The sequence below is a fragment of the Pollicipes pollicipes genome, unplaced genomic scaffold (genome assembly GCF_011947565.3).
Source record: "Pollicipes pollicipes isolate AB1234 unplaced genomic scaffold, Ppol_2.1 Scaffold_4002;HRSCAF=4701_pilon_pilon_pilon, whole genome shotgun sequence".
NCBI lineage: Eukaryota > Metazoa > Arthropoda > Thecostraca > Pollicipedomorpha > Pollicipedidae > Pollicipes > Pollicipes pollicipes.
Window position 1 is genome coordinate 30,947,569 of NW_023596420.1, and position 20,872 is coordinate 30,968,440.

At 60.0% G+C, this 20,872-nt stretch overlaps 1 protein-coding gene across 1 annotated transcript in view; it reads left to right on the forward strand.

Annotated features, from left to right (window-relative positions):
* Positions 1 to 909: 909 nt before the first annotated feature.
* Positions 910 to 20,872, forward strand: part of LOC119094379 (fasciclin-2) — a 92,509-nt gene continuing 72,546 nt past the window's right edge. The window contains exon 1 of the mRNA XM_037217442.1: positions 910 to 1,118. Within this exon, the coding sequence (XP_037073337.1) occupies positions 1,076 to 1,118 (43 nt within the window). The 5' untranslated portion in view covers positions 910 to 1,075. The remainder of the gene's footprint in view (positions 1,119 to 20,872) is intronic.

Genomic DNA, 20,872 nt, shown 5'->3' on the forward strand with positions numbered 1-20,872 from the left:
GAAGTTATTGAATGCTCTAGTCAGGTGTATGCAGCTGATCGGTTTTCTACTTTTGCTAATTGCAATATACGTTTGTCTCTCGGATCTTCTCTTGATGTTCGTTGTTTTACTTAAGCGCTGCGAGCGCATGCACATGAGCTCGGCGATGGGGCAGCGTCCCCACCACGGGGGCACTTAGCACACTCCAGGGTGGATCATATGGTTTGCCCCGGACGGGCGGGGCGACGGGAAAATACAGGAAAAAGCAAGGATGAGGAAGGAAGAGTAGATGGTTCATCTTACTTCGTTACATATCCTCAGCTTACGAGGGTATGTCCCTGCCGTGAGCAATGAATTCACCTCACCGCCGCACAGGCGCTCCGCAGGCATGGCATGCATGCATGGCATGCATGGCATGCAGGCATGCTCGGGCGGAAGTCCCACTCGGACATCTGCGCAAACCACGAAGCCGAGTCCCTCTACGAACTGAGACTCGATGGTGGTGGGTACATTGGTGCATCACCAAATTTGCTATCCCCCGTAACAGGGGCGTAATTCTGCTAAATTAGTTGGCGGGGGGGGGGGGGAGGGGAAATAGCGTAGCTTACTGCCAAAATACGCCAACAAACGGGTTCCTTCTCAATTCGGCAAGTCTTCTCAAAGTTAAGAGGCTTGAGTCCAAGTTGGCGGGATAAAGCCCTCTCCTCACCGACTAAAAAGGAAGCTGCACTCGCACCCCGTAATGCCATGGTTGTGAAATAAGCATTACCGCCCAAGAGTTCGAAACTATCGAAGCATGCCACGTCACCTAGCAGCCTGTTACAGATTTCAAGCTTTGTAGATACATCTTAGATGGCGTTGCAGTCGACCCTTCATGCGTTTCGTATTGCCGTCGGTGGCGCGACGAGCGCGCCCAGAGTTTCCCGCTGTTTGGCGCGCAGTGTTTGTGTTTGGCGTTGGAGTGTGGGTGCTCGGGTGCGAGGTGCTGGTGGCTGATCGGGAAATTGACATCGCAAAATCTTTTTTGGTATTCAATTGTGAGAAAGAAGACATTCATGTTCTAGTCATTGCGAGAGAAAGCATCCGGCGTCCCAACATGCACGTGAACGTAGTTTGCGTTCTGCTGTTTGTTTTGACAGGTAGGTGCGAAGTCACAGATCAAAGCGTCTTTTTTAACAAACACCATCCTTTTATTTGCTCCATGTCATGTCGGAACTGGTGAAGCATGTGATACATAAGTAGAGAACTGCCATGAGGCGTGCATATTTCTAGACTTGCGTTGTTCCTAACGGTAGCCGGTAGTCCGCGCCCATTTCCTGAGGCATAATTCTTTCGTGGACTGGATGAGCCCTGGATTTGCCGTGGCGGGAGATGTTCTTAAGTTTTGTTGAAGTTAGGTGCCGTCTGCAGAAGATTTGTTCTCGACTCGCCCTCTCCGCGCCGTCATCGAAGCTTCAGCCAGGGGGCTGCGTGATATTTGTATCTAAAAGAACTGTGATATTTGTATGTGTATCTGATCTGCGTTGTACAGTTGTAAGAAATTAGGAAGCTTGCCTGTCACATCCCAGAGGTGCGTTTGAAATGAAGGTACTTACTTGACTTCGAACATTTGGGAGAGAATCATACTGATCACTGTTGGATGCGCAGCACCTTTTGTGTGCGCCACGTGTGCCGTCATGTCTCTTGAATGCTCCTCCATCTTGTCAATTTTTAAGACCTGTGGTGTATCGGCACTGACGACTGCGCTTTTTGCGACGGAGGTTCCTATCCCGACATTCTAGTGGGTTCTGGTTTTGAAGTGCAATTTGGACAGTTTCAGCCACAGATTTTCAGAAAAGATAAATATTCCAGTAATTTCCAGCCGTTCCGGTGAGTTAAAAAATCCCAGTAATTTCCATCTGTTCTAGTAAGTCCGAAATTCTTGCGATCCATTAAACCAGTGGGGTCGATGTAACGGTGCAGATTGTTCCACACATGTTTAAAACGCATCAAGCACAGTATCGAATGGTATCGTGCGTGAGATGCCAGGTACTCCACGCTGCCTGCCCATTAGGTATCTTGACCGACTAACAAATGAGAAGAGTGGATTCCACCCAAACTTAAAGAAAATTTAGCTAAAACTGGAGTCTGATCCGTCTCCACCCGGTGCCGAGCACAACTTTATGCCCATGACGTCGCATGGAAAGAAGGAACCTAAAATGCTTTCATCCTCGCCAGTCATCCTTTTGGAAAGTGTGGAGAAATTTGACATGGAACGTTTTAATTTTTTATACAACGGAACAGGCGCTATGTCCAATTCCGACGGCGGCGTGAAATTATCTTCCACCAATGCAGGGATCTATCCTTTCATCTCCTGCGGCAGTGCTGGCGGTCACAAGGTCATGCCCGCCCGTCGGTGTGACAACATTAGTGCCACGGCAAAAACTCCTGCCGACAGGATTGCTACATCAGTTGTACGCGACATTACTTTTACTGTAAAAGCTCATGCAGACTTTAGTTAAATGCGACATTACGTCGCCTGCAAAAACACAACACGAGTGCAACACAATAAACTTATGCTGCAGAAACTTTTACTCGTTATTACATATGCAGCAGACTTATGCAGCCTTCCCTTATGGCGACGTATTTCTACAAAACTCATACACGACATGGGTACTACACGACCAAACTTACGCTGCAAAAACATTTGCCAGTCATTACATCTGCGGCAAATTTTTGGCTAGAAACCTTTGGTGTAGCACTTACGTCGCATGTAAGTCTTTGCAATAGAAGTGATGCGGTGTATAAGCAACGACTGCATGTTTGCAGTAAAAGAAGCGATACGTTGATGTGACCACCAGTTTACGAAACAGAGACCTTTTCTTAAACAAACACTTTACTTCTCGCCGCCCCGCCGCGCGTCTCAGCGCATTTGCGGTTGTCTTTGTCTTGACCGCCAGACTTCGGGTTCGCTGTCTTGACTGCGAGATTTGGCGCTTTCGTGTGCTGCACGGAACTGGTCCTGCAGCGATTTCAGCCAGTGTGCCTGCGCGTGGGAGCTGATGTTACATCCCCGTGCCATGTGCCTGTCTGAAACCGCAAAGTGTGTGTGTGGGCACGATGGCAATGGCCATGGTTTCGTGCGGGCCGGATGATTTTCATAAGGCAGTTCAGAATGGTGGGGGGGGGGGGGGGGGGCTCCAGTCCCCAATTTTGAGATTAAAAAATGGGCCGAATCTGTGGAGAACCCCGCTTCTTTGCTCAGCCTTGCCGTTTCTGCCGCCCAGCTTATTTTGCAAAACTACGCCCCCGGTGTTTATACTTCATACTCAAGGGAGAACCAAATAAGTGTGTAGCGCCACTCGCTGTTGTCGGCTGCCACACACGGTTGGATGTGTGTAGTCGTTCTCGGCAAATCAAGTTTGCAAAAAAGAAGATGGTCATGAGTTTTCCCTTCAAGCTATATTCACCTTAACTACACAAACAAATTGGCGACTTTTCGTGGATTAATAAGTGGTGTCCGGAGAACTACGAAAACGCCTTGAACAACTGCTCTGAGTACTTGAGTAATAATTATTTGTAAGTCTAGCTGAGATGAGTTGTTCTAGTTTGCATTTTTGCCAACTAGATTATCATCGCAAATCTAAGCACAGCTTACATAACTGGCAGTCATTTGTGCGTAATGATTATCAACAGCGGTGGCCAGCGTGTTAGATATCGATCACATCTTAACAGATCGTCTTTTTGTGCCAAGTTTTGCTGACTGATAGCGGCTAACTACTTCGTCTTGGTGTCATCGATATCGTTGAATGATACAGATCGATCAGCCAGAACCTTGGTGTTCGTTAAATATTTAGCCGATGGCGTCGTGTTCCAGGCACTGAATACAAATCACCTGTCGCTCGGAATACCCGAGGTCTGGAAGAAAGTTCCAGTTACATTAAGTTAATAAGGCATGCAGGAGAATTACAAACCCGAGGAACTGGTTTTCGTCAGAATCTGTTCCCTCCGCACATCAAGTGACGCGTGAAGACCAATAAAGCAGCGCATGGAGGGCACCCCGCGTCAGCCCCTGCTCGTGTCTGCTGGCGCCGTGCGATCACCACATTTCCGTGACAATAGCGACACCATCGTGCGCCATTCGCCCCGACCGTTGCGCGATCCACTGAGCGGAACAGCAGTCAGCCCCATCGGCACAGTGAAGAGCCGTGACACCGGACACTTGACGTTGCCGATTCTTTTCCGTCGGGCGCGCCGGGCGATCCTACCATTTTCGCTCCGTTTGCCCTTTCGCGCTTTCACGCAGCTGCGCACTGAAAAGCTGCATTATGCGCCGCTCTGACCGCACATAAAGGACTCGCTTTTAATTGAGGCGTACCTCTTTCGTCCGGCGCTTCGCTCGCTCAGGCGTGAAACTCGACCGCGCATCGGCCGTTGGGGCGCCGGAATGATGATTAGCCAGCGCCGGGCTCTGCGAGGGTTAAACGAATCGGGCAGCGGTAGGAAAGGAATAACCGGAGGTGGATGACCTCTCCTGGATCGGGTTTTTGCGGGGGCCCAGTCAGCTTAATTCTATGCTTTTCATCGGACTTGACAGGCGGGATTGGGCGCCGCGTTCCTCGGGCGCTGGGTGCGCGTGTGGTGGTCAGGCCCCAGGCGAATGTTCATTTGGGAACGCTTATCTCTGAAACTACTCCTGACCCAAGTCCCTAAATCCGTTAGTCTCAAGACTCCTTCAATCTGAGCCGTGATTGGCCCGTTATTATTTCGGGTTGACTCGTTCGCACTAAATAACGCTCATCTTGGGGGGGTGAATGTCCCTCACATGACCATTACGAGAGCACTACAACGCATCTCCGGAACATCGCCCACCTCCCCTCCTTGTTAAGCCGGGCCTCGCCAGCGCCACGCCGGCTCCGCAGTAACCCGAGCCCTCTATCATACCTGCTCGCAGCGTGCGGTGCTTGCAGGCTGAGTGACGGCGCTGCGCCGGCGCCGGGGCGGACGCGCAGCGGCCTGTTTTGCCGCGCGCGTCCGCCGGCGCTGCGCTGTAGGCAGCCGCCCCCGCACGATTGCAGAGACGCGTGAGCCCCGGCTATCGCTAAGTCATCGTAATCGGACGCTGGAGTCAAAACTGACGCACAGCTGCGCGTCGTAAAGCCTCGCAGATTGAAACCATCACCGCCCGGCTCGGTCGTAAGCATTAAGCGGCGGCGGCGCGCGGGGATGGAACCGGCGGTGATTTCCAGCGGGGATTGGCCCCTGCTGCGGCTCGTTCGCCGCTGAGGCTCGACTCGTGCGGCTCGTCCCTCGTCCCAGCTCGTCCAACCAAGCGTCTGATGCCCCACGGTGCTCCTTGTGCTCCCACTGATTAACACCAAGTCGTCGGACGTCTCCACTTACGACAATGTCCAGCGCACCTCGTCTGAGCAGGGCTGCCTCGCTGCCGGCTCCGGGGAATCCTCTGACGTCTAGCTCCTCCCTGGCCGACCCATTGCCGCAAAGTTGGATCGGGATTTGAGGCTGGCCAAGCTCTTAAAGTCCAGCCCACGTCGGCGACGCTCGCCCACCACTGCGACGCCAACCCACCCTTGCGACGCCCGTCCACCACTGCGAGGCTAACCCACCCCGCGACACCACACTGCGACACCCGCCCACCCCTGCAACACCCGCCCATCTCTGCGATACCTGCTCACCTTTGCCACGCTAGCCCACCCGTGCGCCAGACCCTGAACGGCCGGCCACCTCTGCAGGCCAATTCCGTGGTGGCGCCTCCGGTCACTATCTACCGCTGCACCGGCCGCGGGCGGGCCGGGCGCGTGGGCGCCAGCCGGCCCTCGGCCGCGACCTTGCGGCCGCATACCGGGCTCTCCGTTGCGCGGCCGCTCCCGGCGTCTCTCTTCACAACTGGGGGCGTAATTGGAGGGTATTACGGCGGTCCGGCGGCCCGGCTGTCTCGCGCCATCTCGCGCCGTCTCCCGCCACACGGTACCTCGACCGCGGCACGTCTGCGCGCACCGCACGCCGGCCGGTCCACGCGCCGCCCCTCCCGCCCGGTGCGGGTCCTCTGCGCGCGCGGATGCGGCCGTCTGCTCTCTCGTGCGGAGTGGTAGCCCCGTCAGCGTACGCCGCCGTGGACGACTCAGCTCACTCGCGCCGGTTTAGCGTCCCCAGCTCGTTTTTCGTCAGGGGTGTTGTAACGGCTGTTGCTGAGTGTCTGTTCCGTCCGACACACAGCGAGCATTTGTCTTGATGCCTTTTTTACGCGGGAAGGTCGTTTGCCCAAGTGGGATCACTTAGCGCGGATGCTGACCTGGGCCAATCTCGGAAGTGGCTGGCATCTCGCTCTCGATCTGGCTGCAGCTGGCCCACGCGGACCGCACCAGTGCACATTCGCCATGTGTGTTTTGTTGGTTGGCTGTACGCACCCGTTCTATCGCTGCCGCCAGCCCGTTGGCGGCGACCAGCGCTCCCCTGCCCCGCCCTGTCCCCCGCCGCGTGCTGTATCTCGCCGCGGCCCGGCCTCCGCTATGCAGGTGGGCGCAGCCTGCCGAGCTGCGCATAAAGCACAGCTGTGCCTCCCGTGTGCCGGGCCTTCTCGCTGAGCTGGCCGCTCCCCTCCCCCCCTCCCCCTCCAATTCCCTCCGTGCCTCAGAGTATGTCGGAGACACTCAGTCGCCGGCGCTGGCGAACCGCCCGCCTCTCGGGGAGGCCGGAGCGGCCGTTAGAACGCCGACCGGCGCGCCCACGCAGGTCGCTGGTTCAAAGCCGGTCATTCGTCCTCATCAGGCGCCTTCAGCAGGGCCTGTTGACGCCGCTGGTGACGCCGTGCCGTGCTGGGCGCCGCCGGAGGCTGTCGGGGATCGCTGGGCGGTAGGCGCCGGTGGCGTTCTGGTGGCGTCGTGCGTGCCGACGGGGTTTCGGAGGGGGGGGGGGGGGGCAGCACTGACAACGAGAGTGCATGCCTAGTTGTGCCGTCGTAGGTCGGGTGGTCAGGAAGGATGAAAATGCTGTCGTTGGTGAACAAGCGCTGTTGGTGTTCCCCGAACCGCCGCAGCCACACAGCGCCCTCATGTTCCTGTTAGCAGTTCCCGTGAGCAGTTACAGGTTGATGCTCTCATGTGGACCGGGCCGGACCAAGGCCACGAGCACGACCGCGCCGACCGAGACGGATTTATGGCTCGTTGCTTTTGTTTGCTCTGTCGACACTTCGCGGCTTCAGTGGTGTGCCGAAACGAGCGGGCGGCATTATTTGGCTTTATTTGTTAGCGCAGCGGGCTTTACAGCCTTGAGCAAGCCAATGCAGAACGCCGCTGGAGCCTGACATTGCAGAGCAGCAGACAATGAAAGTAGTTCTCGTTAGGTTCCGTTGCGGTTATGGCTTAGGCAAACAACTAGCACGATGTGGCTTCTGCGCTGTGTCCGTTTGTCGCCGATCGCTCGCTCGGTTACCATGCCAGGCGCCTGTTGGCCGGGGCATGCTCTGGCGTTTCATTTGTCAGGGGAGATAGCCAGATCTCTGGGGCTTTGCGTGACTCAATCTCTAAGCCTTGGATTTCGCAGACAGTGTCTGCCGGAAGCTTTTTGGCCCCGGACTTAATTGAGACATGTCAGTCTCACCTCGGTGGGCTTAACCGTCTTTTAATTGGTCGATAATTTTGGCGTGGGCTTAGAAAGGTCGGCTTGAGGTGGGGCACCGGGGTGCCCTCTAACCTGTTATTAAACACACACTGATGGAAATGGTGGACGGCTGTGGTGAGGGGCGAAAATTCATCGGCGAAAGAGCGTGAGAAAAACTGGGTGATGCGACCCTCAGGCTGTAAACGATTCCTTCCAAGCGACCGTAAGATCAATGCCAAAACACTTGGCCTATGTCTTTGCATGATTTACATCGACCATCACTTTTTACATCGACATCGACATTAATTGCATGAACATTGGCTTTTTAACGATGAAAGATAAGTTACCGATGTGGTTGCTTCATATTAGTTTCAAAGCCCGAATTTCCTGTTAGTCCTGTTCCCTTGCGACCACTTCCCCCGACATTACAGCGTAATTGCAAAGGTCACGCGATTCAGTGGCACGTAATCAAGTGCCTCTACGCCGTGTAAACAGGCACACGATATTGCCGTTGTCGTATCACTGCTCGGCTCTCATTAGCGTCGTGTTTTGTGACGCGCCCAGGGGAAGCACTGTCACAAGCTCGCCCAACAATCCGCGTTTGTCAGTATTCCCATCGTCCGGCCGAGCCATCTGTATGCGTTCCGAGTCGCGTGTATGGCGAAGGCCGTGGCCCTACCTCCCCTAATGAACGAGGCCGGAGTTTTATACGGGGCGCCGGCCGCTCGCGTCCGGTCTCCCCGGCCAGCGTTTTATGGTGGGGCCAGCTGGCCGCCGTCGCCGCCGGCGGCGAGCCGCAGCGTTCGGAATGGCCAGCGGCGCTGGGTCCGGCACTGGCCAGCTGGCGCGCGCCGCTGTCGGCCCGACCCCGCCCGGAGCCGGCGGTCAGACGGGGCGGCGGCGGTGGCCTACGGCCTGGCCGGGACAGGGCGGGAAGCACGCTGTACGGAGCTTGTCCTCACCTTGGGTCCACTTTCTTCGCATGCTACTTATCGCGTATACTTCCCCTTTGATGTTTTGTTTGTTCTTTAGCATTGCTTGTGTTGTGTTCTCCCGCTTTGCTATCACTCTTGTGTTGCTATTGTTCTTACAACTTTTGTTCTCTTCGCGTGTTCGGTTGTTCTCGTACATGTCGGCCATGGCGTCATTGTATAAGAATGTTCAGCATAATCGCCATGTCGTTGCATGGAAATAATAATTTTCCGAATAGCATTGTCCACCCCGTCCTCTCGCACGTCCCTGCACGTATGTTGCGCTCCCTCAACGTCCCTCCTCTCAGCGCTTGGCGGGGTCCGGTCTCACGGCGTGCTATCCTGTGACCCTGACCTCGGGCTGTTGCCGGGGTGGGTGGGCCCAGTCCACCTGCTATAGTTATTCGCATGGAGCTCTAACTCCGGCCCGGTCACGCTCGCCCCAACCCACTGTTGTGCGACGTTGTCAGAGCACAGAGGAACGCCGCCCCCGTCGCGTTAAGTGGTGTGCGTTGCCGTTTATGGCGGCGGCCCTGTGAATGGTCCGAGGCCACCTCACCTGGGACGGCATCGCCGACCCGGCACTGCCGGCTGAGATGTGAGACGTAAGATGCGAGATATGAGATGTGTGTAATGTATGGGGTACGAGGTGTAGGGGTGTAGGACGTGCGGTGCGTAGGGTGAAAGGTGCGAGATCTGAGGTGTGGGGTAGGTGTCAGATATGAATGTGGAGTGTCGGTGTAAGATGTAAGTTGTAGGTTCAAGATGTAAGATGGATGTGGAGGTGTAAGTTGTCGGATGTGAGTTGCAAGGTGGGATGGACCATTAGTCGGCTCGGCCCGTCGTAGGCTGAGGTCGAGCCGTCACTGACCCACCGTGCTGGAGGTGAGACTCGTGTTCGCGGGCGGAACGCCGGCCGTCCTGGCGTCCTTCGCTCATCAGAGCGCCCGGTGGAAGTCACGCCCGCGATCGTCGACAGATAGGCGGCCGCTGGAAAACAAGGACGTGCTGTGCATTGGCGGGTCGCTAGCAGGCTGAAGCGGACTGAAAGCGGTACGAATGGAACATTTCCCCCTGTTCGTCCCCTCTGGAGTGCTGGAAATTGTGGGAACTCGGTGAACACCAGTCGACCATGCCATGCCACGATAAGCGTTAACATGTCTGTGACGAATGGTCTAGTGAGCGAACTCTCATTCGTAGCCTATCGATCGATGACTGGCATTTCAAGCTCCAAATTACCTTCGTTAGCAAGTTGGGGCCATTTGCGAGGTTCACATAAACGCCATTCCAGAACAGTGCGAGACACGTTTGTGTGCACACGGGTGGTCCTTTTGTCGGATGGTGTAGCAGCATCGTGACGTCATGATTTCGACAGAACATTGACATCATCAGACAGCAACTCCGACGCTCTGCGGGCGCTTCAAGGTATCGATATTTCTATCCGGGCGGAACTCTTCTGCGCGACAAGAGAGTTTCGGAACATAATGTTTATCACAATCTCACACATTCTGCTACGGGCTGCGTGGTAGCGGTACGCAACCACACAGGAGGGTGAGACGTCCCCTGAAACTCTCAGTGAAAGCTGCTGGGAACGATCGCAACGCTTCCAATGACCCGCACGGGTTCTGGCGATGTCGAACTGGTAGCGCTCGATCAGAACTTCGTCAGCCTTCGACCGGAGCCGACGCACTGAGTTCTGAAAACACCGCCATCATCTTCGTAGGTCCTGCCTTTCACCCTTTGCCTGCCCGGTCCATCCGTCGCAGACCAGACCGGCGCGGGCCAGACCAGACCAGACCAGACCAGACCCAGCCGTGGGACCAGCCAGTATGCAGGCCTGCTGGCGTTCGCAGCTCAGCGTCGCTGCTGCCCTGCTCCGGGTGTCAGTCCGGCGACACGTCCGGACACGGCCCGCTCCCCGAAGCCGCCGACATCTGTGGACAGCGACCACGGGAATTAATGCGGCCCTGTTTGTGTCATAAATTAGCTGCGGCGGCGAGCGTGCCTCCGAAGCTGTCTCCGCACGCCTGTTAGTTAATGCTCTCGTCCAGACTGGCGCGCCGCGTGAATTATACGCACGGCATCAATTATGCGGCACCAGACGGTTACACCACGTCTGCCCTCGCCGCGCCGCCTGCAGCCTGTCAGGATCGGTTCCCCTGTCGTGCGCCGCGGCAGCCGGACGCTCGGCGCCGCGCCCTGGACAGCGTCCGGCCGCCACGTGCGGGTGCTCTGCGGGTGACGGGCGCGGCGGCCGCGACGGCGGCGGTGGCGGTAGCGGCGACGATGCAGGTCCGGCCTCGCTGGGTCCGACCGCCGCCGCCGCCGCTGTCGTGGCCAGACTGTTGCGTCGCTCGGTACGCCGCAGGCTCGGTGGCGCCGGTGAGGCTTGGAGAGCCGGCTGATTTACGACGCCGACCGGGCCGCGCCTCGGCAATCGATTTCACGTCCCGAGTGCGTGTGGTCGAGAGGCGTCGCGCGCGGCCGGCGCCGCTCGGCCGCCGGTCTCATGCCGCCGTCGCTCGGCCGCCGGTCTCATGCCGCCGTCGCGCGGGCGTCGCCGGGGCGCCCGGGTCTAGCCGTGGCGTCGCCGGCGCCGTCCGAGGCTGACGCCGCGCCGGTTTGGCTTCGACAGCTGATGCTCGTCAGTTCGGCTCTGGTGGCAGCAGTGACGGCGACGCAGTCCGCTGCGCTGGAGCCGCCGGGGCGTGGCCGGCTGGGCCCGACAGCTGACGCGCGTCGGGCGCGCCTGTCCCCTCCGTTTATCGGACGTTGCAAATGTCCGAACGACGGACGGCATGTCCAGTCCAGCGCACCGCACCAGTGATTTCCGATGAGGGCACGTGCAACGCATTGGGGATGTCACGTGCGTTGTCACGCGATGGCGCAGACCGGGATCAGGGAAAACTTCCTCCGGCAGGAATCGAACTAGTGTGTATGGAACTTGAGACAACGCCGCAGCCTTTCCGCTACTTCCGTTGTGACCTGCAGCCGTTGCGCACCCGCGGACAACCAGCCCAAAGGCGCCATACGCGTATCCCATCAGCGGCTCTACAGCGGACATGCCGGCGGCGCCCGGTGGCTGATATTTCAGCTGGCGCCGGCAGCTGCGCCCTCCAGCTGCAACACGACCTCTGGACCCGGGGGGCCGCCTGAGTGTTCATTGTTCCCGGTAATAGCCGGCCTGGCGACCGGCGGCAGCTCAGGTGGACATACTCGAAACCCCAGCTCGGCGTCCTCAGCCAGGACTGGCGAGTGGGGCTCCTGGCTGCGTCTGGCCGCGGCCTGGACGATGGTCGTCCCGGACCAGAGGCCGCGGACGGGAGGCCGCCGCAGACCAGAGGGTAGTCAGCTGACCAGAGGACCGCAGGCGGGAGGGCCGCCAGCTGACCAGTTCAGGGGACCAGTTCATGTCTCGCCCGCTCCATGGCCCGCGTGATGGTTGGGAACTCCGACGTGTGGTGATCAGTTTTGCTGGTGCGGAGATGTGGAAGTCCCACAAGCGCCGCCAAGCAACACGCAGTCTCCCTCTCGTCGGCCGTTTTGGGGCACTTTCCCCAGCGCGATTCGTCGAAACCCTCCAAGAAGGGAAGAGGAGATTGTTGACGAAACACTCGCATTGTCTCAACAGCAGCGGCAAACGCCGTGAGTGGGAACCACAGCATGGTGTGGATTCGAATGCCCCCAAGAACCGGTGCCGCCAATAGCCGGACCCCACCCACCCTACCCCAGCCCACTAGAAGCTCCGGAGCGCTACCTGGCACAGTTCTTGTGTCGTGGATGGCGCCTGGTTTCGATAAAACATTTGGGTGAGCGTCCTAAGTAAAAAAAAAAACTGGTCGGTTCAGACGGCGCCCCAGCGCTTCAGCATTTCGAACACCCGGGAAGAAACAAAAGAAACTAGAAAATGATGCAGCGTTCTTTCGGGCCCGGTCGCTCAGCACTGCAGTGGCCGTCGCCAGTCGCGGCCCGCATAACAAGTACCTGGCACGTGCCGCGCCCTGCGGGCATTGACTAGACACTGTCGCCGTCCCGTCCCATATGACCCGTCCGACCGGCGTGACACCGGACGGGTCGTGTCGGGGTCGAGCGGGCCGTGTCAGTCCCCGCCGGCGCGACCTCCGCGCGTGACACGGCACCGTGCCCAGCCGGTCGGCACCGGCCGGCAGACGGCGGAATGGACGGCCGGATCGGTCGGCTCGTGTGCGGAATTGAAAAATGGCCGGGCCGTGCTGAGGAGCCCGGGAAATGTCGCCGGAGCGAGCGGCTGGTTTGGCGGACTTCGGGCGGGTCAAGTGAATGTAGCGCGGTGGTGTGTGACAGTCGGCCGGGCGGCAGCTCCTGCTCCGCTAACGAGCGGGGGTCACGCCGTCGGAGCCGACACGAGCATGGCGTATTCATGACGCTTACAGTCGGGTGTGTGCTTTGTGCGCTCTCAAACAGTAGAAAACCCGGGCCATTTTTCACTCTGCGACCGCCACCTCGCAGCGCGGTTCCCGCCGCGTCCCAGCCGACCGCCTGCGGGTCTCGGAGCCTGCGTCGAAGTGGAGCGTCGTGCTGTGACCCAGGGGCGCCCTCGACGCCGCGCGCGACCGTGCCGGACCGTGGCGGACCGTGCTCGCCCGTGCCGGACCGTGCCCGACCGTGCACGTCCGATGGCGGTGGCGTGGAGAGCGGCGCGGTCCGTTGCGTGCGGCGTGATGATGTCGAGCCGCAGTTCCGGGACGGGAGGCAGGTGACCGCCGCCCTGACCTTGGCGACCTGGGGACTGTCCGCGGTCTGGTATAGAGGGAGGCGGTGGGTTAGACGTCGCAGCCTGGCTGTTTTTGACGCGCCGACTGATTATGATGCGTCGGGTCATCTTACATTTGATGCGTGTATTTTATGGGCATCTCTCGCGCTGGTACTGTCTGTTTCCGAACTACTCAGGGCTCTCTCTCTCTCTCGCTCTCTCTCTCTCTCTCGTCCTCTCTCTCATCTCTCTCGCTCTCTCTCCTCGCTCTCTTCTCTCCTCTCGCTCTCTCTCTCTCGCTCTCTCTCTCTCTCGCTCCTCTCTCTCTCTCCTCTCTCTCTCTCCTCGTCTCTCTCTCTCTCTCTCTCTCTCTCTCTCTCTCTCTCTCTCTCTCTCTCTCTCTCGCTCTCTCTCTCTCGCTCTCCCTCCCTCGCCCTCCCTCCCTCCCTCTCTCCCCCGCCCTATCCCTCTCCCTCTCTCCCCTCTCTCTCGGACCTTGCCCGACGCAGACCCCATCTGATTCTCTTGGTCTCTCTGCCGGCTCAGTGGCTCTCTGGTACCAATAGCTCCGTGGCCGAATGAAAAGCTGCCGGATGAAAAGCCGCACTGGCTGCGCTGTATGCGGAGCTTTCGGATGATAAATGCCTCTGCCCCGAAAAGACCTTCCGGCAAAGGGATGGAGAGTGGTTCTGACCTCTACTGCCGGGCGGCCTGATATAGAGCCTCCGTGACCTCGCGACCTGGACCAGCGCCTGGTGCGGCGCTGCTCTCTGTCCGGGGCGTGTGATGGAGGGCGGCTCTGACCTCTGGCCCGGGGACTCTCTGTGGAGCGGCCGCGTGTCGTGTCGCGGCCTTGCGTTCGGCGCGGCCGTGCTGTGCCGTGCTGCCGCGCGGCGTCGTATATCACGCCCGGCACGAGTGGCGGCAGCAGAACACGCCCGGTGCGCCGGCCCCCCGGGGACGGGCCGGTCCAGTGACGCGCCGGGCCTCGTCAGTGACGTGATGCGCCGGTCCGGAGCTGGGACCTCCCCCTGACGCCCGCGAACAGTGAGACCGCCGCAGCACGGCGTCGCCGGCCGGCCCGGCTGCGGGTCCGCCGCGCTCGGGCGGGCCCGTCCTCCACGTCCGCGTGCGCGCGTCCGCGGCGGCGCCCCCCAAGGCACCGCGGGAGATGCGCCAGTCCCACGACGAATGCGCCAATGTGGCGCCTCCCAGGGGTCTTCACGGGCGTCGGCGTCCGCCGTCCCGGACAAACACGCCTTCACGATAATCGGCCGATGGCACAATGGCGCCGCTTTCAGAGCCGGCGCTGGCTGGGTGACCTGTTTACGCGCCGACTTCCCGGCCCTGGCTTTGGACGCATTGACGGCCGCGACGCGGCAGCGGTGCGCCCACCGAGGCGCCAGCTGCGAGCGGAGGTGTTGTGATTGTCCCTCGCGTGCCGCGGAAGTTTTCCGGGATGGCGTGGGAGATCGGAGGCGCGCGGAGCATCGACGGTGCGTCTGACGTCAGGGCGTTGCGAGGAGGCCCCAGGGGGCGCCGAGAGGCGTCTCATTTTCACGGTCAGGTCGCAGATGAGGCCCCTGAGACGGCCCGGTCGATAACCGTTCGGACAAAGCGCCTTGAAGGATGGAATTTGACCAGTTTGTACGCCGCTGGCGATGTTTCGGCGGATGGAGGAGCGTGGCGTGAGTGTTGGGCCGGTGGTGCGCGTCGCAGGCGCCGAACAAAGGCACTTGGGCAGCCACGTGATAAATCGTCGTAAATGACCAGTTGTTCTTCACGTGCACATCGTCAGCATTCACGAGTCCGCGCCCCGCCGTGCACACAGACCTTAAAATGCACGGACGCGTCCGCGTGTTCCCTGGTGCAGGCTGACATCCGCTGACGAGCACCGCTAGTGGTGCCGCTGGATGCAACTGGCGGCGCGGGGATTTTGCCGCGGTGCTTTTGGAATCATAGCCTGAGTCATGCACAGCTTGCTGCGTGGCTACTGCTGGACACGGACTCAGGCATGCGATATTCCGAGCAATAAGACGTGCTTCATCCTCTAAGCAGATAGGCCTGGCCGCCTGGGCGTCTTGTGCTGACCGCTTGAGGCCTTGAGAGGAGTTATCGTGAAATCCCTGGTAGCCGGAAGAAGTACGATTGCCTCCGATAGACCGTCTGACTGGATTCTGGGCCGTCTTGCGGAGACGATCTTTCCCACGGCGCCGCCACTCGCCGCTGACGAACCCGCATCCCAGCCAAAACTCCGTGCTCGCTCCTCCGTCAGCGCTCGCCGCGGCCGGTCCAACTCGGCGCGGGCCGCGTCGGGCCGGCCAGCCGCGGCCCTGGTGCCGTCGCGGCGGCGCCGCCGGCTCGTCTGGCCGACCGGTCATCGATCTCGACGTGCCGCCGGCGGGCGGGGGGCGTGGCGCGGCCGAGCCGAGCCCGACACCGTGCCAGCGACGCGCCGCCGCCGCGCCGGTAATCGCCTCGCCCGCGCTGATTGATAATTTCATCGGTTGACGGCGGTCGCGCCGGGCGGCGGCCACTCGGGAGATTGCCGCCGGCGCTGCACGCCGCTGTGGGGCGGCGGACACGCCCCTCCGGCGCCGACAAACAGCCGGCGGTGACCTGGTGACCCGCTGCGGCGCGGATTAGCGCCGCGGGCGACCGCCGCGCCGGCACGTGACCACCGCCCGAGGCGTTCCGTCGGCCTCGGCGCCGGGGCGTTGTTTGTCTCGCGCAGTCGGGCGCGCCGGCAGTTGAACCAGTGCGCGGCGGACAAATAAGCGCGTATTTCACGGCGGCCCCATCAAACGGACAGCGCTGCCGGGGTCGGGTCAGGGTCGCGACCTCGACCGACCGCGCCCGGCCGGTGGAATCAATACGGTGCCAGCGCGGCGTGCATGGCCACCGCTGAAATCTCCGTGAGCGGAGGCGCCCCGGGCCGGCTAGCATGGCAACAGTTGACGAACCGGGCGGCAGCCAATTAACGGTGATGGATTTGGGGCCCGGCCGGCGGCGGAGCGGATGGACACTCGCCGGCAGAGGGCCGCACGTCGACGGCCGGCCCATTGGGACAGCTGGGCTGGACACGGCAGGCATCGACCCACGCCCCAGCTGATTGCGGTCAGACGCAGTTGAAGAGCCGCGGTCGCCCGTGGTTGCCGACGCCGGACGGCAGGCCCGGGCTAGGTCTTTGATGCTGCGATCGGCTGGGGAGTTATCAATTTTATGCTTCGCGGTTTATCCGTCTATTCATGTGGGTTTGTCGAATCTTATCTTAAGCCCGAACGGCTGTGCGACGCGTCGCTACTCTTTCCATGCCGAGCTTTCACGTCACACCACGAAGGCAGTGTGTTGTCGGGCTGGTATTGATTTTGAATGGATTTTTGCGGACGTTCACCGTAATGCACGCCCGAAAGGCGATTTTCTTTTTTGAGCACAAGATGTTTTACCCGAGCGCCAGCATGAAACATAAACATTTTACTTCAGTTCAGCATGCTGCGTGGCTACCAGTACGTTCATGGGGGTGTCCTAGTTTTCTCTATCGCGTTGCGGTATCGCTTGGGAACTTGCGCCGTCTTAACGTTGCGGGTGAAGTACTCGGCTTGACTGACATCTCTGAGTAACTAGCTCTGTTATTCCTCATGGTTTTGGTGTATGGCGCTTTATGACGCCCATTTGACATATGTCAGTTTGGTATCGTGCTCTTACGGTGTGGTCATGCTGGTGTTTTAGGTCGTGGCGATTAGTATTGTTGGCCATCTGTGGCCTTCTGGTACCCGTAGCGCTTCAACGCCCACAACTTTTTTAGCTGAAGGCATGCTTCTTCAGCGTTCGTGCCGAAGCGAAATTGGAGGAAGTCTATTTTCTTTTGCCGCAGTTTTATTGCTTGGTACGCTGACGAGGAGTCGCCTTTCTTGTGAATGTCATTTCGTATTCATTGGAAGCACACCATTGTAACATTTGACTGCATCGATTCTCTGGTCCGTGCCCGGCCGGCTATGAAACTATGGACGTGGGCGCTGTCCATTCGTGCCAGCGGCCCAGTGTTGCCTTTGTCATCCCCTTCTCCATTTGGCGACTCGTGCCCTACGACCCCGTCAGGGCCGGTGGCAAGGCCATTTAATTATTATGAGAACTCAGAATCGATCTCGAGTGCTGGCGCGTGGACATGATGCGTTCATCACGAGTATTGTTTTGAAGTGGAATTCTAGGAAGAGGACAGTGCAGCACACGCTCTTAAGGCGATTGCTGCAATATCTTTCCTGCAATGAAATTCTCTTGGGATCGCTGGATGACAGAATTGTGAGCACTTCTGGAAAAGGCACTTGGAAACGCCCTCGTGTTTTCGGTGAATCTGGCGTTTTCCGTGGCCGGAAAACAGTCGGCTCCTCATTTCGCTGAAAGGGCTTGGCGTTTCGTCGTTCGGGTGGCGGTCGGGCGAACCAATCAAGACCCCCTCAGTGTCCTGTGGAGCTGCCGAGCGCTGGGACACCCCCGGGCACTGCCGCTCAGCGCGTGTGCGTCACATGCCGGCTGCCGGTAATGAGAGCCGCCGCCTCCAGTGGGCGAGCCTCTCCTTGTTACTCAGCCTCGTCTTTAAACCGGGTCAGGGCAAGATGGTCTGAGCTTAGGGTGGCTTCTGGTCACTCCTGAGGTGTTTCTTCAGGGCCTGGCAAACAGCCTGGCAAACGGTGATTGAGGTCTCACTTGCCATCTATCAGTGCGTATTCAAGGCAGGCTGTCATCTATGTACTTTTAGGCCATCCCCATGTGATGCTGCCGTCGCTTTTCTCTTGGGCACATTATGCCATCTCACATGGCTGATAATGCTCTTTACTCGTTAAACGTGTCAGCTTGTCATGAAACCTGAGTGTGGTTTCAATTGGCTTTGCTATCTATCAATCTAACTGCTCCCTTTCCAACTTGCCCGATGATCCCGATTCCTATTCAAACTCCTGGCGCTGCGTACTTGCCTTACGATCAGCTGCAACTCATCAAATTCTAGCAGCTCACCCTTACTCCCCGTCCGTAGTCCGCACTCAGGGCCTCATCACGCCGGTGCTTCCGTTGCCGGAGGCCGAGCCGTCTAGGCTGGCCCCGACGTGCTCCCAGCCCTCCAGCCCGCCAGCCCGCGGGGTGTGGCCGGCCTGGCCCGGCCCGGCCAGGCTCGGCAGACGGACCAGGATGCCAACCCGACCGAGCGGAGCCAGCGGAGCCGGCGGCGGTCGTGCCGGTCGATACGGCTCCGTCCCGGCCCGGGCCAACCCCCTCCCCGCCCCGCCCCGCCCCCCTCCCGGCATCGGGAGGACGGGGAGGGTCACGTGGTCGCCGGGTCACGCGGCCGCCCAGCGGCGACGGCGGCTGCGATGCCTGTCGTTGCGTTGGGGGGCAGCGCGGGGCAACGTTCGAAGAGATTCTGGCATCCGCTTCTGTTGATGGTTGAGGAGGTCACGAGCAAATCGGTCACGGGTCGTTGCGAGGACTCGAAGAGACGACGAATGCTGCTCGGTAGGAGAATGACGGCCGCTGGCTAGTCAGGGGCCGAAACTCATCCGCTGTTGAAAGGACGACAGCAGCAGGCCAGTGAGAGGCGCAGGTCTGAGTGAGTGTGCCGAGCTTCAGAGTGGGTGTGAGAAGCATCAGAGCCGCCGCGAGCGTTTGACGAGACGACGTTTGGTTTGGGCTTGGGCGCGTGGTAAGGCGTGGTTAGGCCTGGTTAGGCCACCTTTGCTGGGCGGCTGAGCATGAGAGGATCCGCGTTACCAGTCCGAACTGATTGCCGTCCTCCCCGGACAATGATGCCAGATCGGAGAAACCCCATCACGAACGGTCCGTCGACCCTGCTTTCCCCGCCTTCGCCCTCCGTGGCGCTCGGACCGCGCGGAAGTCTCTAGGCCGGTGTCGGCTCTCCTGCCCTCTCCTGGGCTCTCCTGCCCTATCCTGCCCTTCCCTGCCCTCTCCTGCCCTCTCCTGGGCTCGCGCGGCGACAGCCGTTGCCCGGCGGTCAGCCGGGCCGGGGCCACACTCGGCGCCGATGACAAACGACCGCCGGCGGCCGCTGGAGTGTCGGATCGAGTGCTGCGCTGACGGCTCTACTCGACGCGGCCGCGGCGGAGCGGACTGACCTGCCGACCGGGACCGGGACCGGGACCGGGATCGGAACCGGTGCCGGAACCGGCTGGGGACCGGGAGCGGACGGGCCCGCTGGCGGTCCGCTGACACGCTCGGCGGCGGAGACCTCCACCGGTGTCAGATCCGCCGCGAAAGCTGCGTGCGCCGTGTTCGCCATTTCTTTTCTGCACGCTCCGCGCCCGAGGCGTTCGATGCCGCTCGTCCATCGTTGGATGGCGGCTGCGGATGAAAGCTGAGCGCCGGTACCTTTCCGATGCGTTGTCTCGATGGCGCCGCTTGGGCGGTTAAGTTATCCCGTTGCGCCGTTGAAGGAGATCTATAGGCGGCTCCGTTGGATTGCTCTTTGTCGGCCTTTACTGCTTCGCCGTCCGCATACTCAATGAACGGGCATTCAGTTATGGATGGCTGGACTGGGGTGGGGTTATGGATGACTACTGGCCGGGGCGGTGTTTGGCCGGCTGCTTCGGGCGCCCGCGGCTCGGCTGGGGTCACGGTCGCTGCTCCAGTGCCCCATGACCGCGCAGGAGACCAGCTGCAGGATGGAGAGCGGCCGGCAGACCGGTGCCAGACGGGGCCGCGTGGGCCGCGCACCCGGTGCCGGCGACGCGGCGCGGCCCATCATCGCTCATCCCGGCCTTTGTCGAGCTCTGATAGCGCGTGTCGGCGGCGGCGTTAATGGCCCGGCGCCGACCCCGCCGCCGTGAACCCTCAAGCGCGATCCGCCGGCCCAATCGCAGGCCCGCGTGAATACTGCGCCCGGCTGCCGGCGCGCGCCATTAATTGACCCGTCCGCGGCGGATCGCGCCGCCACGTTGAATGGGACCGGGCGCCTGCGATGACGCCGATTGCGCGTCCGTTGGAGCGGGCGTGATACTGGGCTGGCGGCCGGCGCGGGCCCGGAGCCGCGGCCGGACGGCGGACCGTCCCAACCCGGCCCGGCCCGGCCCGGCCCGGGCCGGACCGCTGGATCGATGAGCCACTGGCGGTGGCGCCGCGTGCCGCCACATCGACGCATCCGGCGATATCGCCCTAATGGTCGCGGTAACAATAAAATAACGACGCGCCGGTAATTAGAATGGGAAGTGCGCCCGTAGTCAAAATGGGCAGGAACGACAGTCGGCGGCTACGACAATAACATTAATGTCGACGAGCGCAGCGACGAGTGTGTGGAGGTGCGAGATTGCGGTATGGCACAAGGCGTGCACGTAATTGTGGCATTTTTGAGTGCTACGCGTCAGAAGCCATTAACGTTGTCCACCATGGCGACACTTGTATCCTAATGTTCCAGCATACACGCACCTATGCGTGTACATTTTGCATGCGCATCGATTCTCCCACAAGCGTAGCACGCAAGGCAACGCGAGAAGTAGGTTAAGTGTTCGTAGGAATGCCCTCGACTCACCAATTCAAGGTGGGACGAGCGCAATATGTGAGGGTGGGCATGTGTAAGCTCAGAAATGGC